At 38.2% G+C, this 13,406-nt stretch overlaps 1 protein-coding gene across 1 annotated transcript in view; it reads left to right on the plus strand.

The window, feature by feature from the left end:
* grik4 (glutamate receptor, ionotropic, kainate 4) overlaps window positions 1-13,406 on the plus strand; it is a 426,911-nt gene that overhangs the window by 348,472 nt on the left and 65,033 nt on the right. Inside the window, exons 9-11 of the mRNA XM_084418348.1 lie at window positions 7,529-7,690; window positions 12,422-12,574; window positions 12,964-13,068. Of these exons, the coding sequence (XP_084274474.1) occupies window positions 7,529-7,690; window positions 12,422-12,574; window positions 12,964-13,068 (420 nt within the window). The remainder of the gene's footprint in view (window positions 1-7,528; window positions 7,691-12,421; window positions 12,575-12,963; window positions 13,069-13,406) is intronic.

The following is a 13,406-nucleotide window of genomic DNA, read 5'->3' on the forward strand; positions in this document are numbered from 1 at the left end:
TTTTTCTGTGGTTTAATGCCAAGGTATTATAACGCATAGTGAATTTGTGTGAAACTGGACATAATACTCTTTTCACATACTATTTTTCACCTACTATATCTAAGGAATATGGATGTTTGGACGGAGCCATGGAGTTACCTTTGATTTATTAGTTTTTGTTGTGTTGTGTTGTTATTGTATTTGTGTCATGTTAGTTTTAGCTTCTTTTTTTGTTCTGATTCTCATTTGTCCTCTATAGACTGTCAAATAAAAAAAACTATGTTTTTAGAGTTTGAATTGGTTTGGTTTGGAGGCCAGACCTGTGGTTCAGACCCTCTACTGTTTTACCACCTATCAGGGTTTAGTATTTCTCCCGAGAGCTAATTATTCCACAACAAACAATATGCATGCGTGTATGCCTGTATACAGTGTGTGTGTGTGTGTGAGAGAAAGAGAGAGAGAGAGAAAGAGAGAGAGAGTCTGCCAGCGGTGAAGCAGCAAGCTGGCCCAGGTTCTGCTTTTCTGATTGATCTTCAGGTGACAGGCTGTGTCATGGGGCTCATTGCCAGCCTGTCAGCACCTCACCTCTCTTCTCTCTCCTCTATCCAGTCTCTTTCCTTCTTGTCCTCCCTCCCTCTCTCTCTCTGTCTCTCTCTTTCTTGTCCTCACTTTTCCTGTCTCTTCTGTCATCCTGCCAGAGATCAGGAGCAGCTGCTGTCCCAGTGGTCCCAACGGTCTCCTAGATGCTTCTTCTCTTACACTGGCCAAACAGTTAAAAACTGTTTGTGTGCATGTGGTTATGTAATATGTGGCATTTTGATACAAAAACCTGCGTCCCGTTCCCTTACTCCTCGTAATCCAGTTTAGCCAGGTGTTAAAGGGTTACTTCAGGATTTAGCATTAAGCTTTGTATTAGTAGAAAACCTGTAGTATTTTTGAATTACCATGCTTTCCACCCTCATATCCCCCTGAGACAAGAGATTTATGTATTTTTTGTCTGGAAAAAATCCTCCGATGACGCAAAAATCGTCATTTTGCGTCATCGGAGGATTTTCTGGCCAGAGGCTAAAGACTACAGCCAGTAGAAGGCGTTGTTCCGCATGTTTTCAGCCCGCCCATACAGGGTGGGATCTCACTCAGTCAGAATGTACACAGTGTCAGCCGTCTTTCTTTGGAAGCTAAGCTAGCAGGCTCTTGTTCTGTGGAGAAAGCTGAATAGTAGGAGAAAGCTGAGTAAGTAACCATCCTCCTTTTCCCGGACTTGTCCGGCGGGCGAGATCGTTCAAAATGTCCGGGATTCAGCTTTTGCTTTCTGCGGTCGCCATTCATTGTTTACATGCACACCTTTCAATCTAACTGAATTCATTCTGATTGGTGAATTTGAATGTAGTGTTTACATGAACGCTAAACAAGTGATCGGTTGATGTGCGTTTTACCTTTGCTAAGAAAAATTCCCGCTCCTCCGTGAGAGATGGGAGACCCGGCGCGTCTCAGTAATCACGCCACCGGCCTCGCGCTGTTCTCCCGCGGCCGTCAGCCTCGTCCTGCTCACCACAGTAAACATGATGAATGGCGACTGTAGAACGCAAAAGCCGAATCCCGGACATTTTGGACGATCTCTAAATCCCTCGCAAACTCATCATCACGTAGGCTAGCTTTGTTGTTTTCATCTGCGCACTCTTACCGGTAGGCGTGGCCTCCTAAGGCAGCGAAGCAAGTGCATTCTGGGAGTTGTTGTCTTTCATCCACATAAGCCAAAAATACTTTTTCTGGCTTTTCTCAGTCTAGAAAGCTCCAAATTCAAAAATTTCTTCACATTTCTTCTACTTAAATGATCTATTTTAAATACACATTCATCTTCCCAGAGGTGAAGTACCCCTTTAAAGATGCAGTAAGCGGTTTCTGGTAAACACTGTGATATTTGAAATCACCAAAACAAACGATCACTAAAAGGGGAACCAAAAGAAAAAACATATAGGAGTATGTTATCTCACTTTTTGAAAACACTTTGAAAATAACCTTTCAAAGTAAGTTCCCCTGGCATTTTCCTCTTTTGAATTTTTAGTTTGAATTTTGAATGAGTTGTTCTGCCAATGTCTGTCTTGTGCACTGAGCTCTTTCTCCTTCCCCATCATGAGTGGACACGCCCCTTACTGCTGATTGGCTACAAGTGTGTTTTGGTGCTTGGTCCGATCCACTTTTTAACAGCATTTTTCAAAAATCGTTTACTGCATAATGGGCCTTTCACACAGGACGCGGTATGCGCGGCGCTGCGCTGCGCTATAAAACCCATTCATCTCAATGGCTTGCGCCGCGCAAGGACGTTTTGTTGCTGCGTCGACCAAAGCGCAAGCGCAGCGGTGCGCATCATTGGCGTGCTCACGCGCACGCCGAGGTCAAAGTTCAAAATAGTTCAACTTTTGCCACTGCGCTCTGTGACGATTACCAGCGCGGCCAATAGAATTGGGGGATCCAAACAAGCACGGAAATCAAAATGGATAAACGGCTAGTACTGTGTGTGTCGGAATTTCCTGAGCTGTACGATACAAGTTTGAGGTCATATAGGGACATCGTCTATCGCTCGCTTCTTAGAACGGGACAGATACATTGTTTGCTGCTGACCGAAAGGAGGAACAACAGACGTAATAGAGCTCCTGCTAAAAGTTTTTAAAACTCCGCCTACGTCATAGCGCAGCGCAAATCGCGTTGTATCTGAAGGGCAACGCTGAACCCAGCGGCAAGCGCCGCGCATACCGCGTCCTGTGTGAAAGACCCATTAGTGTGCAGAAATAGCACTGCACTGTGAATATTTAAATGAAGTCATTATCAGCCTCCTTTCTATGCAAATTAGGCTCATATGATTAATGCCTTAGTCATCCATATTTGCCTAGTTCGCTTAACATTATGCTATTAAAATGAATTAAAAGATATTTTTGTGTACATTTTTTATTGATTGTGGCAGCAGTAGTTTACTAGGCCCTACTGTAAAAATGATGGTCCTTATGACAGTAATTGTAGACTTATCGCAAATTTGTAGATTTTGTTTGTTCTTTTATTTAAACATTGTTAATGACATTGAATGAAATTAAACTACTTTACAAGTAAATAAATATTAAATAATTTTACACTAGTTTTATTATTATTATTTTTTTCCAGAAAAATGTTTAGATTGTGAAATATAATATGAATATGTCATCATTATTATTAAAACTTTCAGTAAGTGAATCAAATATTCAGTAACCACTCAGGGGTGCGTTTCCCGAAAGCATCGTTAGCTAACTATGGTCGCAAGTTCTGTCATTATCAGCATAGTTCAATGAGTCAGTGTTTCCCAAAACCATCGTTTTAACGAACATTTGCAAACAGCATCGCAAAGTTGTGTAGTTGGAACGACAGCTCTCGACCTGTGGTTAGAAGCATAGTTTCTTGTTTGCATGACATGTGGACTTAATAAATACTTATCTTGAGCAAAATAAGCAAGCTGACATTCATTACAATCTGTATCTTTTATTTTGAATACATACAAAAGTAATTTACGTCTTTTAGTTTGTCAAGAGATTTAAAGCACCGTTTTTTAAGAGTGCTCATGTGCGAACGTGCTCTACCATTTAAGAACGAGCCTAAGATTGAATCTGGAAATAGAGCAAAATAACTGAGAAAAATGAGAAATATTCCTCAGATGCCGTTCATAATTTATAGCAAAGCATATAGCATTAATTAGATCTCAAACAGATTCATTGAAAGTAGTTATATTACTCCACCGCCTGTGTGACATCATTAACCAACGTGTTTGAAAGACCAATTTGTGACAGTACGGTTTCAGAAAAGTCATGACTAGCTAGTTGATTTCTTCAACAATGTATCATACTATGGTAGTGAACCAGCAAGTTACGTCGTTGTACGGGAAACACACCACTGATCGATTCAGTGAGTTCATTATACGAATGATATTATTAGATTCATCAGATCGTGAGTCTTTTGAATGATTTATTAAAAGAACTGGCTCAAGTTACTATTGTTCGTGAATCGTACAGTCAATAAAAAGACCTTAACTGTCTTTTTGTCTCATAACAGAGACAAAGATTTTCAGATTGCAAACTGACATTCATTACATGGCCAGTGTTATTTTAGTATTATTTACCGTACTATTATAATATTTATCGATAATTTGAATTACTTTTATTTGTATATTATGTGATTTTGTCATTTTTTTTATTCGTTTTTTATTTTTGTCTATTTAGCTGTAATTTATATTGAGTAATATTCTGTCATTTTTTTTATTCGTTTTTTAATTTTTAATTTATAATGTCTATTTAGCTGTAATTTATATTTAGTAATATTAGTGCTTCAATTTAAACCTATTTTATTTCAGTTAGTTATCAAGGTAACATTTCAAATTTTCGTTGTGTTTTTTTTTTTTTCAGCTATATTTCAATTAACTAAAAAACTTATTTGTTAATAGTTTTAATTAAGTATAACGACACTACAACACGCAAATTGTGTTCATTAGGCGCTAAAACAGACTGCGCGAGGAAATGAACGGTGCTATTAGTGGATACGGTTCATTTTTAGTAAATGCTGAAGTATCTGCTCAATCACACATGCACACACTCCACACATGCTGTGGGATATTCGATGACCTTCCGTGTCATGTATGAGTGGCCCAAAGTGCGCCACAGTTAATGACTGGCTCATTTACACTGTCTCTGTTTTAATGAAGTATTAACATGCGCTCGGAGAGTAATTACAGGTCCGTTCCCGTTGGGCTTGTCAGACTGCACCAGGGAGTGCAGATGGAGGAAGGGTCAACTGTTCACACACTCTTATATGTTAATCAATATGAGACCATTTACAATAAAGGTTCATTTGCAAAGCGGCATTATGATTTGACAGCAGCATTACTCTGATGTTTTTTTGTTTTTTTTATATATATATATATATATTTATTTTTTGATGTACATCAGCAACAGATTGTAGCTTGCGGCATATATAACATATTAAATATGTCTAAAAAATTGCTTGCTAATGAAATGTATTTTATTGATCACTTTTTTTTTATTAAGTTTAAAGTTTGAAGCTTTGCATTGAGTGTGAGAGTTTTAAATAAAAGTTTTAGTGCTGGAGGGGCTAGATTTACATATTTTGATATGTCGTTTTGATATTTTTCATTTGTATTGAATCAGCCTTGCGTCTGTGAGCATTTTTGGACATGGTTTTGCAGCATTGTGGTTGCCATCAAAGTAGAAGATGGGCTTTTATTTCAATCAAAAGCAGACATGGTCATCCTTTAATGGATCAGAGAGCCCGTCCCACCTGCAAAATAAGAAAAAAGGCGCTTCTGTTATCTACAGGAAGATTCAGCAGTCTTTCTCCCCCGAGTTTCCTCTGAAACAAATGTTCCTGAAGCACTGCAGTGCATTTTTGTCTCTGCACTCCCATGAAACTGTGCTCCCTCCTTTTCTTCCTGTCCTCTCGGCAAAGGCTTTAATCCCATGCAGTGTGTGCTACCCATGGCCTGGGTGTCTGTCCTCCTCTGGCTTTGTGTTTGTAATGAGAGGGCAAGATTGTGTTGTCTTTGATCTGAGGTGCTCCGGTCTTGCTGCATGCTACCTCATGTAAGGCTGAGGATTTGCTATTGTGTTTCGGAATCATTCACTCACCTTCCCTGACCTCTTCTGCACACACAGCTTCCTGTTCTTTTTTTTTAATCATTGTTTTTTTGTATTATTCTCACTTAGTCTAACCTCATCCCATTCTCTTCTCTGTCTTCGAGTCTCAACTAATCCTGTGTCTTCTCATCGAGTCCTATTGTGCGACTGTCTTTTTCACTTCTATTTTCTTTACGTTTTAGCTCATCATGTCTCTTCTCATCAAGTCTCGTTTCATCTCATCTGTCGTATCTTGTTATCTAGTATCTTCTCATCACGTTCTGTCACCTGTCTTCTCTTCTAGTCTCTGCTCTTGTCTTCTCATGTGGAGCTGTGTTCTCCTGTTCTGTCTTATCTTCTTCTCTGTCTTCTGTTTTCACCTTGTCCTATCTATTTCTCATCTAGTCTCCTCTTCTCTGTTGTCTATTTTATTTATTCCGTTTCATCTCATTTCATTTAATATTTTCTCTTTTCTGTCATCTAGTTTCAGTTGATCTTGTCTCATCTTGTCTAGTCTCACCTCTTTCCATGTAGTCTCACCTGTTTGTCATTTATGTAGTCTCATCTCATTTTATCTACTCATTTCTCATCTAATCTTCTTTTCTTTGTTGTCTAGTCTCAGTTCATCCTTTCTCTTCTCATCTGATCTGATCTCATTTCATCTCATCTTTTCTCATTTAGTCATCTGTCATCTTTCATCTATCTATCTCTTCCCACAGTGTCCTCTCTTCTTTGTTGTCTACTCTGTTTATCCGTTCTCATTCTCATCTAGTCTCATCTTTTCACATTAAGTCTTCTCATCTGTCATGTAGTGTAGTTCATGCTCTCGTCTCAGTCTCATTTCATCTAATTGCATCTCATCTATTCTCATGTACTCTCCTTTCTTCTTTACTTGTTGTCTAGTCTAAGTTCATCCTTTCACTTCTCATCTAATTTCATTTCAGCTAATCTTTTCTCATTTAGTCCTCTTTTCTCAGCATCTAATCTGTTCATTCTGTCTCATCTAGTCTTGTTTCTTCTCATTTCATCTTATGTTGCCTCCTCTTCTTTGTCATCTAGTTTCAGTTAATCCTGTCTCTTCTTATTTAGTGCCATCTCATTTTATTTGCTTATTTTTACTCTAATATTCTCTTCTCTGTCATCCAGTCTCAGTTCATCCTGTCTTTTCTTGTCTCATCTCTTCTCTCCTCATCTCTTCTCTTCTTATTTTATCTGTGTCATGGGTCCAGCACTATAACTCCTCTTTTTCTTCACATCATCAGTGTCCCTCGAGCCAATGACAGTGGCAGAGTCATAGACTTTAACACCGTGTCAACCAGACGCGATGCGATAAGATTCCAGCGACAAATAATTTGTGCGTCCACACTAGAAGCTGTGAAGTGCGTCAAAATCAATCAAAACCCACAGCCAATCAGAACAGCGTGTGGGCGGGCTCTCGCGGCAAGTGCACAGCACCAGAGAGTAATCTTGACAGTAATCGCAAGAAAATGGATCAGTGAGTCCCAATTCGCATACTATCCGTCCTAAATAGTATTCGAAGATGGAATTAGTACGTCCCAAATCGTAGTATGTTGAAATGAGTATTTCAACATACAGACTGACAACACTGCGGATCTTTTTTCACCCTCTTTCCCACAATCTCCAAAGTTGCCCTCATGGGATCTGAAGCACAATAGCTGCTGGGATTTGCTCTCCTAAGCATTAACTTTTGCTGAATTGAATTACTTGTCCCAGGAATTGGCAGAATTACCCCAGTGCTTGTTAATGAGCCTGACGATATTGTTTTACTTCCTATGGGCATCATTAGGTTGTTTAGATTCGACAGGGGACCTGAGCTTGGCAATTTGATAAGAAGCACTCATGTTGGTGAATTAACTTGAACATTTTCTCTACCCTTGCAGGAATTCTCTCTGCTACGATTGGACGATTTAGCTGATCAGCGAGTCAACATCGTCGGGTTTTCAGTCTTCAACAGGACACATCCCTTCTTTCAGGACTTCGTCCTCAGCCTCAATCGATCTTGGCAGGAGAACTGTGATCATGCTCCTTTTGCTGGAACACCAGTAAGACAGAGGAACTCTCAGTTAAAGATGCTTTTGAATATGCATGGTTAAATCAATTTAAAGGGATAGTTCACCTAAAAATTCAATCTTGTTGTCATTTTCTTAATTGCTTTCTTTCGTGAAACACAAAAGGAGATGTTAGGCAGATGTCCAAGCAGCCTATTTCCATATGATAAAAGTAAAGGGGAGCAACAGATCGCAGTTGATTCGTGATCCGTACGGACCAGGCCACACGGTTCGGCACGCATGTGATTCGCGGATTAACTGCTAAATTTAACCATCATAGAGTGAAAGTTTATAATTTGGACGTGTTTTGCCAATTTGCCAATTTACAGATTAAAACTATTTTAAACGCGGAAGAAGAAATCGGGACTCGCACGTTATCTGTGCGCACAGCCGCACACACAGAAGCGCACGCAGAGAGAGAGAGGCGCGTTTCAGACAATGCTCGAACACCAAACTGATTCCTCGTTTCGTTGTGCTTGAACAGACAAATACACACAAAATTATGTCAAAATACCCATCTCGGCAAGTATTTTCTCGGTTATCTCATAAGTGAACAGATTTTTAGGTCCATGCATTCGGTCTTAAAGTGACTACTGTTGTCTGTGTCATTAATGTTAATAAAACAACAAAATACAGCTTTAACAAAGATGAAACTATATTTAATTTCTACAGTGAACAAATAGTGTTATTTTGCATTTAGGCTTAATTATTCATTTCTGTACCTGAATACTACTGTTAAGGTCCTTGCACAGATTCCGAAATTTTCGTATGCGTTTTTTCGTATTCGTCATTCGGTGGCTCTGAATTGTCAAAACACCTCTCAAAATGCTTTCTACGGATGCGAAAAACGCAGAAAAGAACCCGATCCGATTTTTTTTTTATGACGGACGAAAGTTTTGGAGGCAGTGTGTAAACATGATTGACACAATGTGAGGTCGTATTTATTTTTTAACGTGCGAAAATTTCGGACGAGAATTTCGAACTCAGTGTGCAAGGACCTTTAGACTTTGTAACTTTGTTATTGAGTATTCATCTCCGCTTTTAATTTGTTAATTTGTTTTGATTTGTTCTTATTTTATTACTGACTGTTCACTTGTTTTTAATAATGTTTGAACATTAACAGTTAGGCCATTCGTTTTTGCTGTGGTATCGAAGAACATAAAATGAGCTGTAAGTAATAAATGAAAAGCAAAATAGATGGTTTGTCATTATTAACTCCAAAAATCATTATAAAACCTATAAAAGTAGACATATGTTCACTTTGGGCTACATTTATGATACTTTTTTTGTAAATTTTGGAGCTTGGCATTATAATTCCACTTTCATTCTATGGAAAAGAGCAGCTTGGACCTCAATCCTCTCATTTGTGGTTTTATGGAAAATGAGAGGTGGAACAACAGGGTGAGTTTTCAATTTTGGTTGAACTATCCTTTAAAAAGTCCCTTTCCATGCTTATATCTATTCCAAGGGTTTTCCAACTGTGGGTTGCAGTGTGGGAAAAGTTGGGTCGCACAAAGTCACTTGGCAGCAGCTAAATTTGCGTTTTATTGAATGACACACAGACAGTTTAGACTAGGGCCACACGATATAACAACATTAAATAGAATTAGCAATATTGCTTAGTGCGATTTTCGCCACGCGAATATGCCACGATTTTATTTTATACCTGTAAATATCTGCTGGGTGTTTTGATCCGCTCGTGCGACTTGTAATAACAGTGAGGGTCTCAGAGCGCTGCGGCTCATTATTAAGCGACTCAGGACGCATTATTAATGAGAAGAAGCTTGTTCACTCCAAATGCTGCGCTGTATTCTGCATGAGAATGCTTTACACCAGAGAATTCAAATGTTGCGAAAGGCTTTTTCTGGTCTGTTCAATGCAGCGCTGTTGTCTTTCAGAGACATATAAAGAGTACATTGTTTTCGTTCCTTTGTGTGCATTTGGTTATCAACCAACACATAAGAAAACTGTCTGTAAAAAGCATTTCACATGTCGTACACAAACGGAACGAGCATGAGAGCGCCACAATGAGTTTAACAACACTGTTTCAAGTTTTTATGCACATATTTCATATACTCTTTAACGTCTGCAAATGAACAAATTAAAACGTAAATTTACAGTTGTACTTTTTTTTTATTAAATACTCGATTTCTGTCATATCAAACTTATGATCAAGATTACATTTACTGTAATGTTAATTGTTTTCTAGATTATATTCCTGGAATGGAAAAGTTTGGGAACCCCTGATCTAGTCCATGTTCTGAAAAAAAGTCATTTATTTGTAACTCAAAGTTGCTTTGTTAATTAATTTGGTACAGCCTTCTACCCATGTCCTCTTGCTTACCTTGAAACCGAGGCTATGGCTCTATAATTCATCACACACAGTCACACACTCCCCCTGAGGAGTACACACACCCTGTATGTTCATGTCAGCCCAGTTATTTCCGTCACTTTGGAAATGAAAACATCTGTATAATGTATTATTCCTCATCTCAGTCTCAATCAAACATCTAGGGAAGCTTAAAAAAGCTATCAAAGATCAGTCTGTAACACTTTTCTTTATCTGATATACACAAGTAAGTTGTAATAATTCATTTCACATTTTTGTGTTCTAACTAAAGCTGCAGGGGGGGATGTCTTTTGAAAAAGAAATGCCTACTGCTTTTAGAAACTAGTTCTGGTTGCATTTCTCATTTAATTAGGTCTAATCTTTAATTAATCAGAATATGGTTTGTAGTTTGGCAGACAGATGAGAGACAGGTCTAAACCCCACAGTGAGACTCAGCTCTGTGTCACACAATGGCCTAGAAATGCAAAGCCTCAACTAGCTTATTCTAATGTGCTTGATATGGAAGGCAATAACCAAACAGATATTTAAGCCCTGGACTTCATTAGCTAAAGACTAGACTGGCTGGTCTGTGCGGAGATTAACCAGCGAACCTGCATATCTGCCTCAGTCGCCAGCGCACACATATTGTCATTCGGCATTCGCCTAATGAGAGCAGCCAGGACATTTCCCTGTATGTGACCAGAATAGTTACTGTGTTTTTTTTTTTTTATATACAGAAAGGAGAGAAACGTAGGCAACAACATTTACACAGACAGCTATTTTAGTCACAAACTCATTCAACCATCCCTCACCACACACATATCCCCAACTCCTCTAAGCTGCTGTGCTGTTCCATAATGCAGCACAACATATCTCTATATTTCAGAAAGCTTTAGCACCATAGTGATGTCAGAGGAAAAGGAAACTCCACAGCCTTTGCTGCAGTATATTAACACACCATCTGATGTAATTAAAGTGGTCAGTAATTCAGTTCCAGGGGGCTGAGGGGGCAAAGTGTTGGCTGTATCACAATAATCAACGATGAAGCATCCAAATGGCCAAACATACGCAGACACCCAAAGACCCCAATTCATGTGTGCTTTTAAATGCCGTCATATGTGCTTTAAATGCTGGTGTGAAATTAAATGCATTGATAGGAAGTAGGTTTTCCATTTGTTTCGTCTTCCACTCTTCATGGAAATCTTTGCAGTAGATATTTAAACATGGTTGCAGGAATGAAGAGTGATAATGAATGAATTGTTGAAGAGCTTCTGTGAGATAATGGATTCACTCCAATTCATTCCAAATGTGTTCAAATTTCAAAATTGCTGGCTGCTTTGAATAGCTCAAATATATCTACCATCTTAACAATATTTCAAGTTTATAGTTTATATAAAACAGTTTGTGTTTAAGTAAAATATCCCCTGTATACACAATAAATAAAGTAATATTATGTAATATATTATTATAATATGTATTATATAAAATGTATGTATATATATATATATATATATATATATATATATATATATATATATATTATGTATTTACTTTACTATATTATACACATTATGAACTCAAAATGTTATATATGTAATATATTATTATAATATGTATTATATAAAATGTATGTATGTGTATATATATATATATATAATGTATTATGTATTTACTTTACTATATTAATTATACACATTATGAACTCAAAATGTTAGATAATAAATAATGAAATAAAATAAATAATTATATATAATAATATAGTTTACAAGCTGTTAATATATGCCAAATATCCACTGTATTGTGATGTACACTACTTTTCAAAAGTTTAGGGTCAATCTTTTTTTTTTCTGAAGGATCATGTGACACTAAAGACTGGAGTAATGATGCTAAAATTTCAGCTTTTTCATCACATGAATACAATTACATTTCAAAATTGTACATTTTAAAAATATATTTTTAAATTGTAATTTTTCAAAGAATTACTGTACAGTGTTTTACTGTATGTTTTATCAAATAACTGCAGCCTTGATAAGCATTAGAGTTAGAAATGTTAGAAATCTTGCTGACCCCAAACTTTTGAATGGTAATGTATTATATATTATATACTTTATTTAATTAAGTACTAGTTTATGGTCTATGGGATTTTCTTGTAAGTCAACTAGAGATCCCAAGATCATGGGTTTCATTCACATACATATATGTTTTTGCCAATAAGTCATTTAAATAAAAGCATCTGCAAAATGCATAAATGTATATTCTACCTGAAGTATTTATTTCTATGGCTGAACACTTTGATCATGAAGTGTTGGCTATATCTTTCTAGGATCCTACAGTTGGGCTGTATTGCTTTCTGTTTGCTCTGTCTATGTGTTTACGCTAATGTGTGTGTGTTCCAGCTTTCGTCAGCGCTGCTGTTTGATGCGGTACACACAGTGGTGGCAGCCGTGCAAGAGCTCAACCGTAGCCAGAACGTAGGAGCCACTCAGCTCTCCTGCAAGTCCTCAAAGATCTGGGAGCACGGCACAAGTCTGATGAACTACCTGAGGATGGTAAGAGCCGCAGGGATAGCCCACAAGCTGCCAATCATCTCACCTGCTGCTGTTGCAGGCTCATTCATCATTCAGTTTTTGCTCTCTGTACCCACAAACCCTCGTCAGAACTGCATCCTTCAGCAGAATGTGTGAAACGGAGACACTGTGTCTTACTCAGCCATTAAAGATTAACAACCATCAGCTTGTCATTACTGTATCATCCTATGCGTGACGTACAGCGATCTATATATGCTTCCTGCATTGTGCAAACGCTTCCAGTGAGGAGCTCAGGCGTCCATGTATCCCTATAAATCGATACAGCACTGAAGGTTTGTGTGGCTGTGATCTGTGATCACATGACACCCCCAGGCGTTAACATGTCTCTCTCTCTCTCTCTCTCTGGATAGGTAGAGTTGGAAGGTCTAACAGGCCACATCGAGTTCAACAGTAAAGGCCAGCGCTCGAACTATGCCCTCCGGATCATGCAGAACAGCAGGGATGGCCTAAGGCAGGTAAAGTAACTCTCAGCCACACCAGGCCATTAGCAAGAGGTAAAACTTGCCATTTTCTGTGTTTACGCTTCTGTCTGCCAGGAACACAATGAGATTTCCTGTCCGTGGTCACACAGATGTGATGTAAAGGTGAAGAAATCCTCTAAATGCACATCGTTTTTTTCCCCAATCCTCAATCAGAACACTTGAGCGGAAATGTATAGGAAAGAAACTCTGTATTTAATTGCGCCCAGCAGGGTCAGCCAGACCAATTGTGTTGAGATTATTGTTAATTAGCACTTTCGTGCTCCTGTGATTTTCATTGGCGGGTTTGGATGTAGATTGAATTGTTATTGTAG

The sequence above is a fragment of the Rutilus rutilus genome (assembly GCF_951802725.1).
Source record: "Rutilus rutilus genome assembly, chromosome: 9".
Taxonomy (NCBI): Eukaryota; Metazoa; Chordata; class Actinopteri; order Cypriniformes; family Leuciscidae; genus Rutilus; species Rutilus rutilus.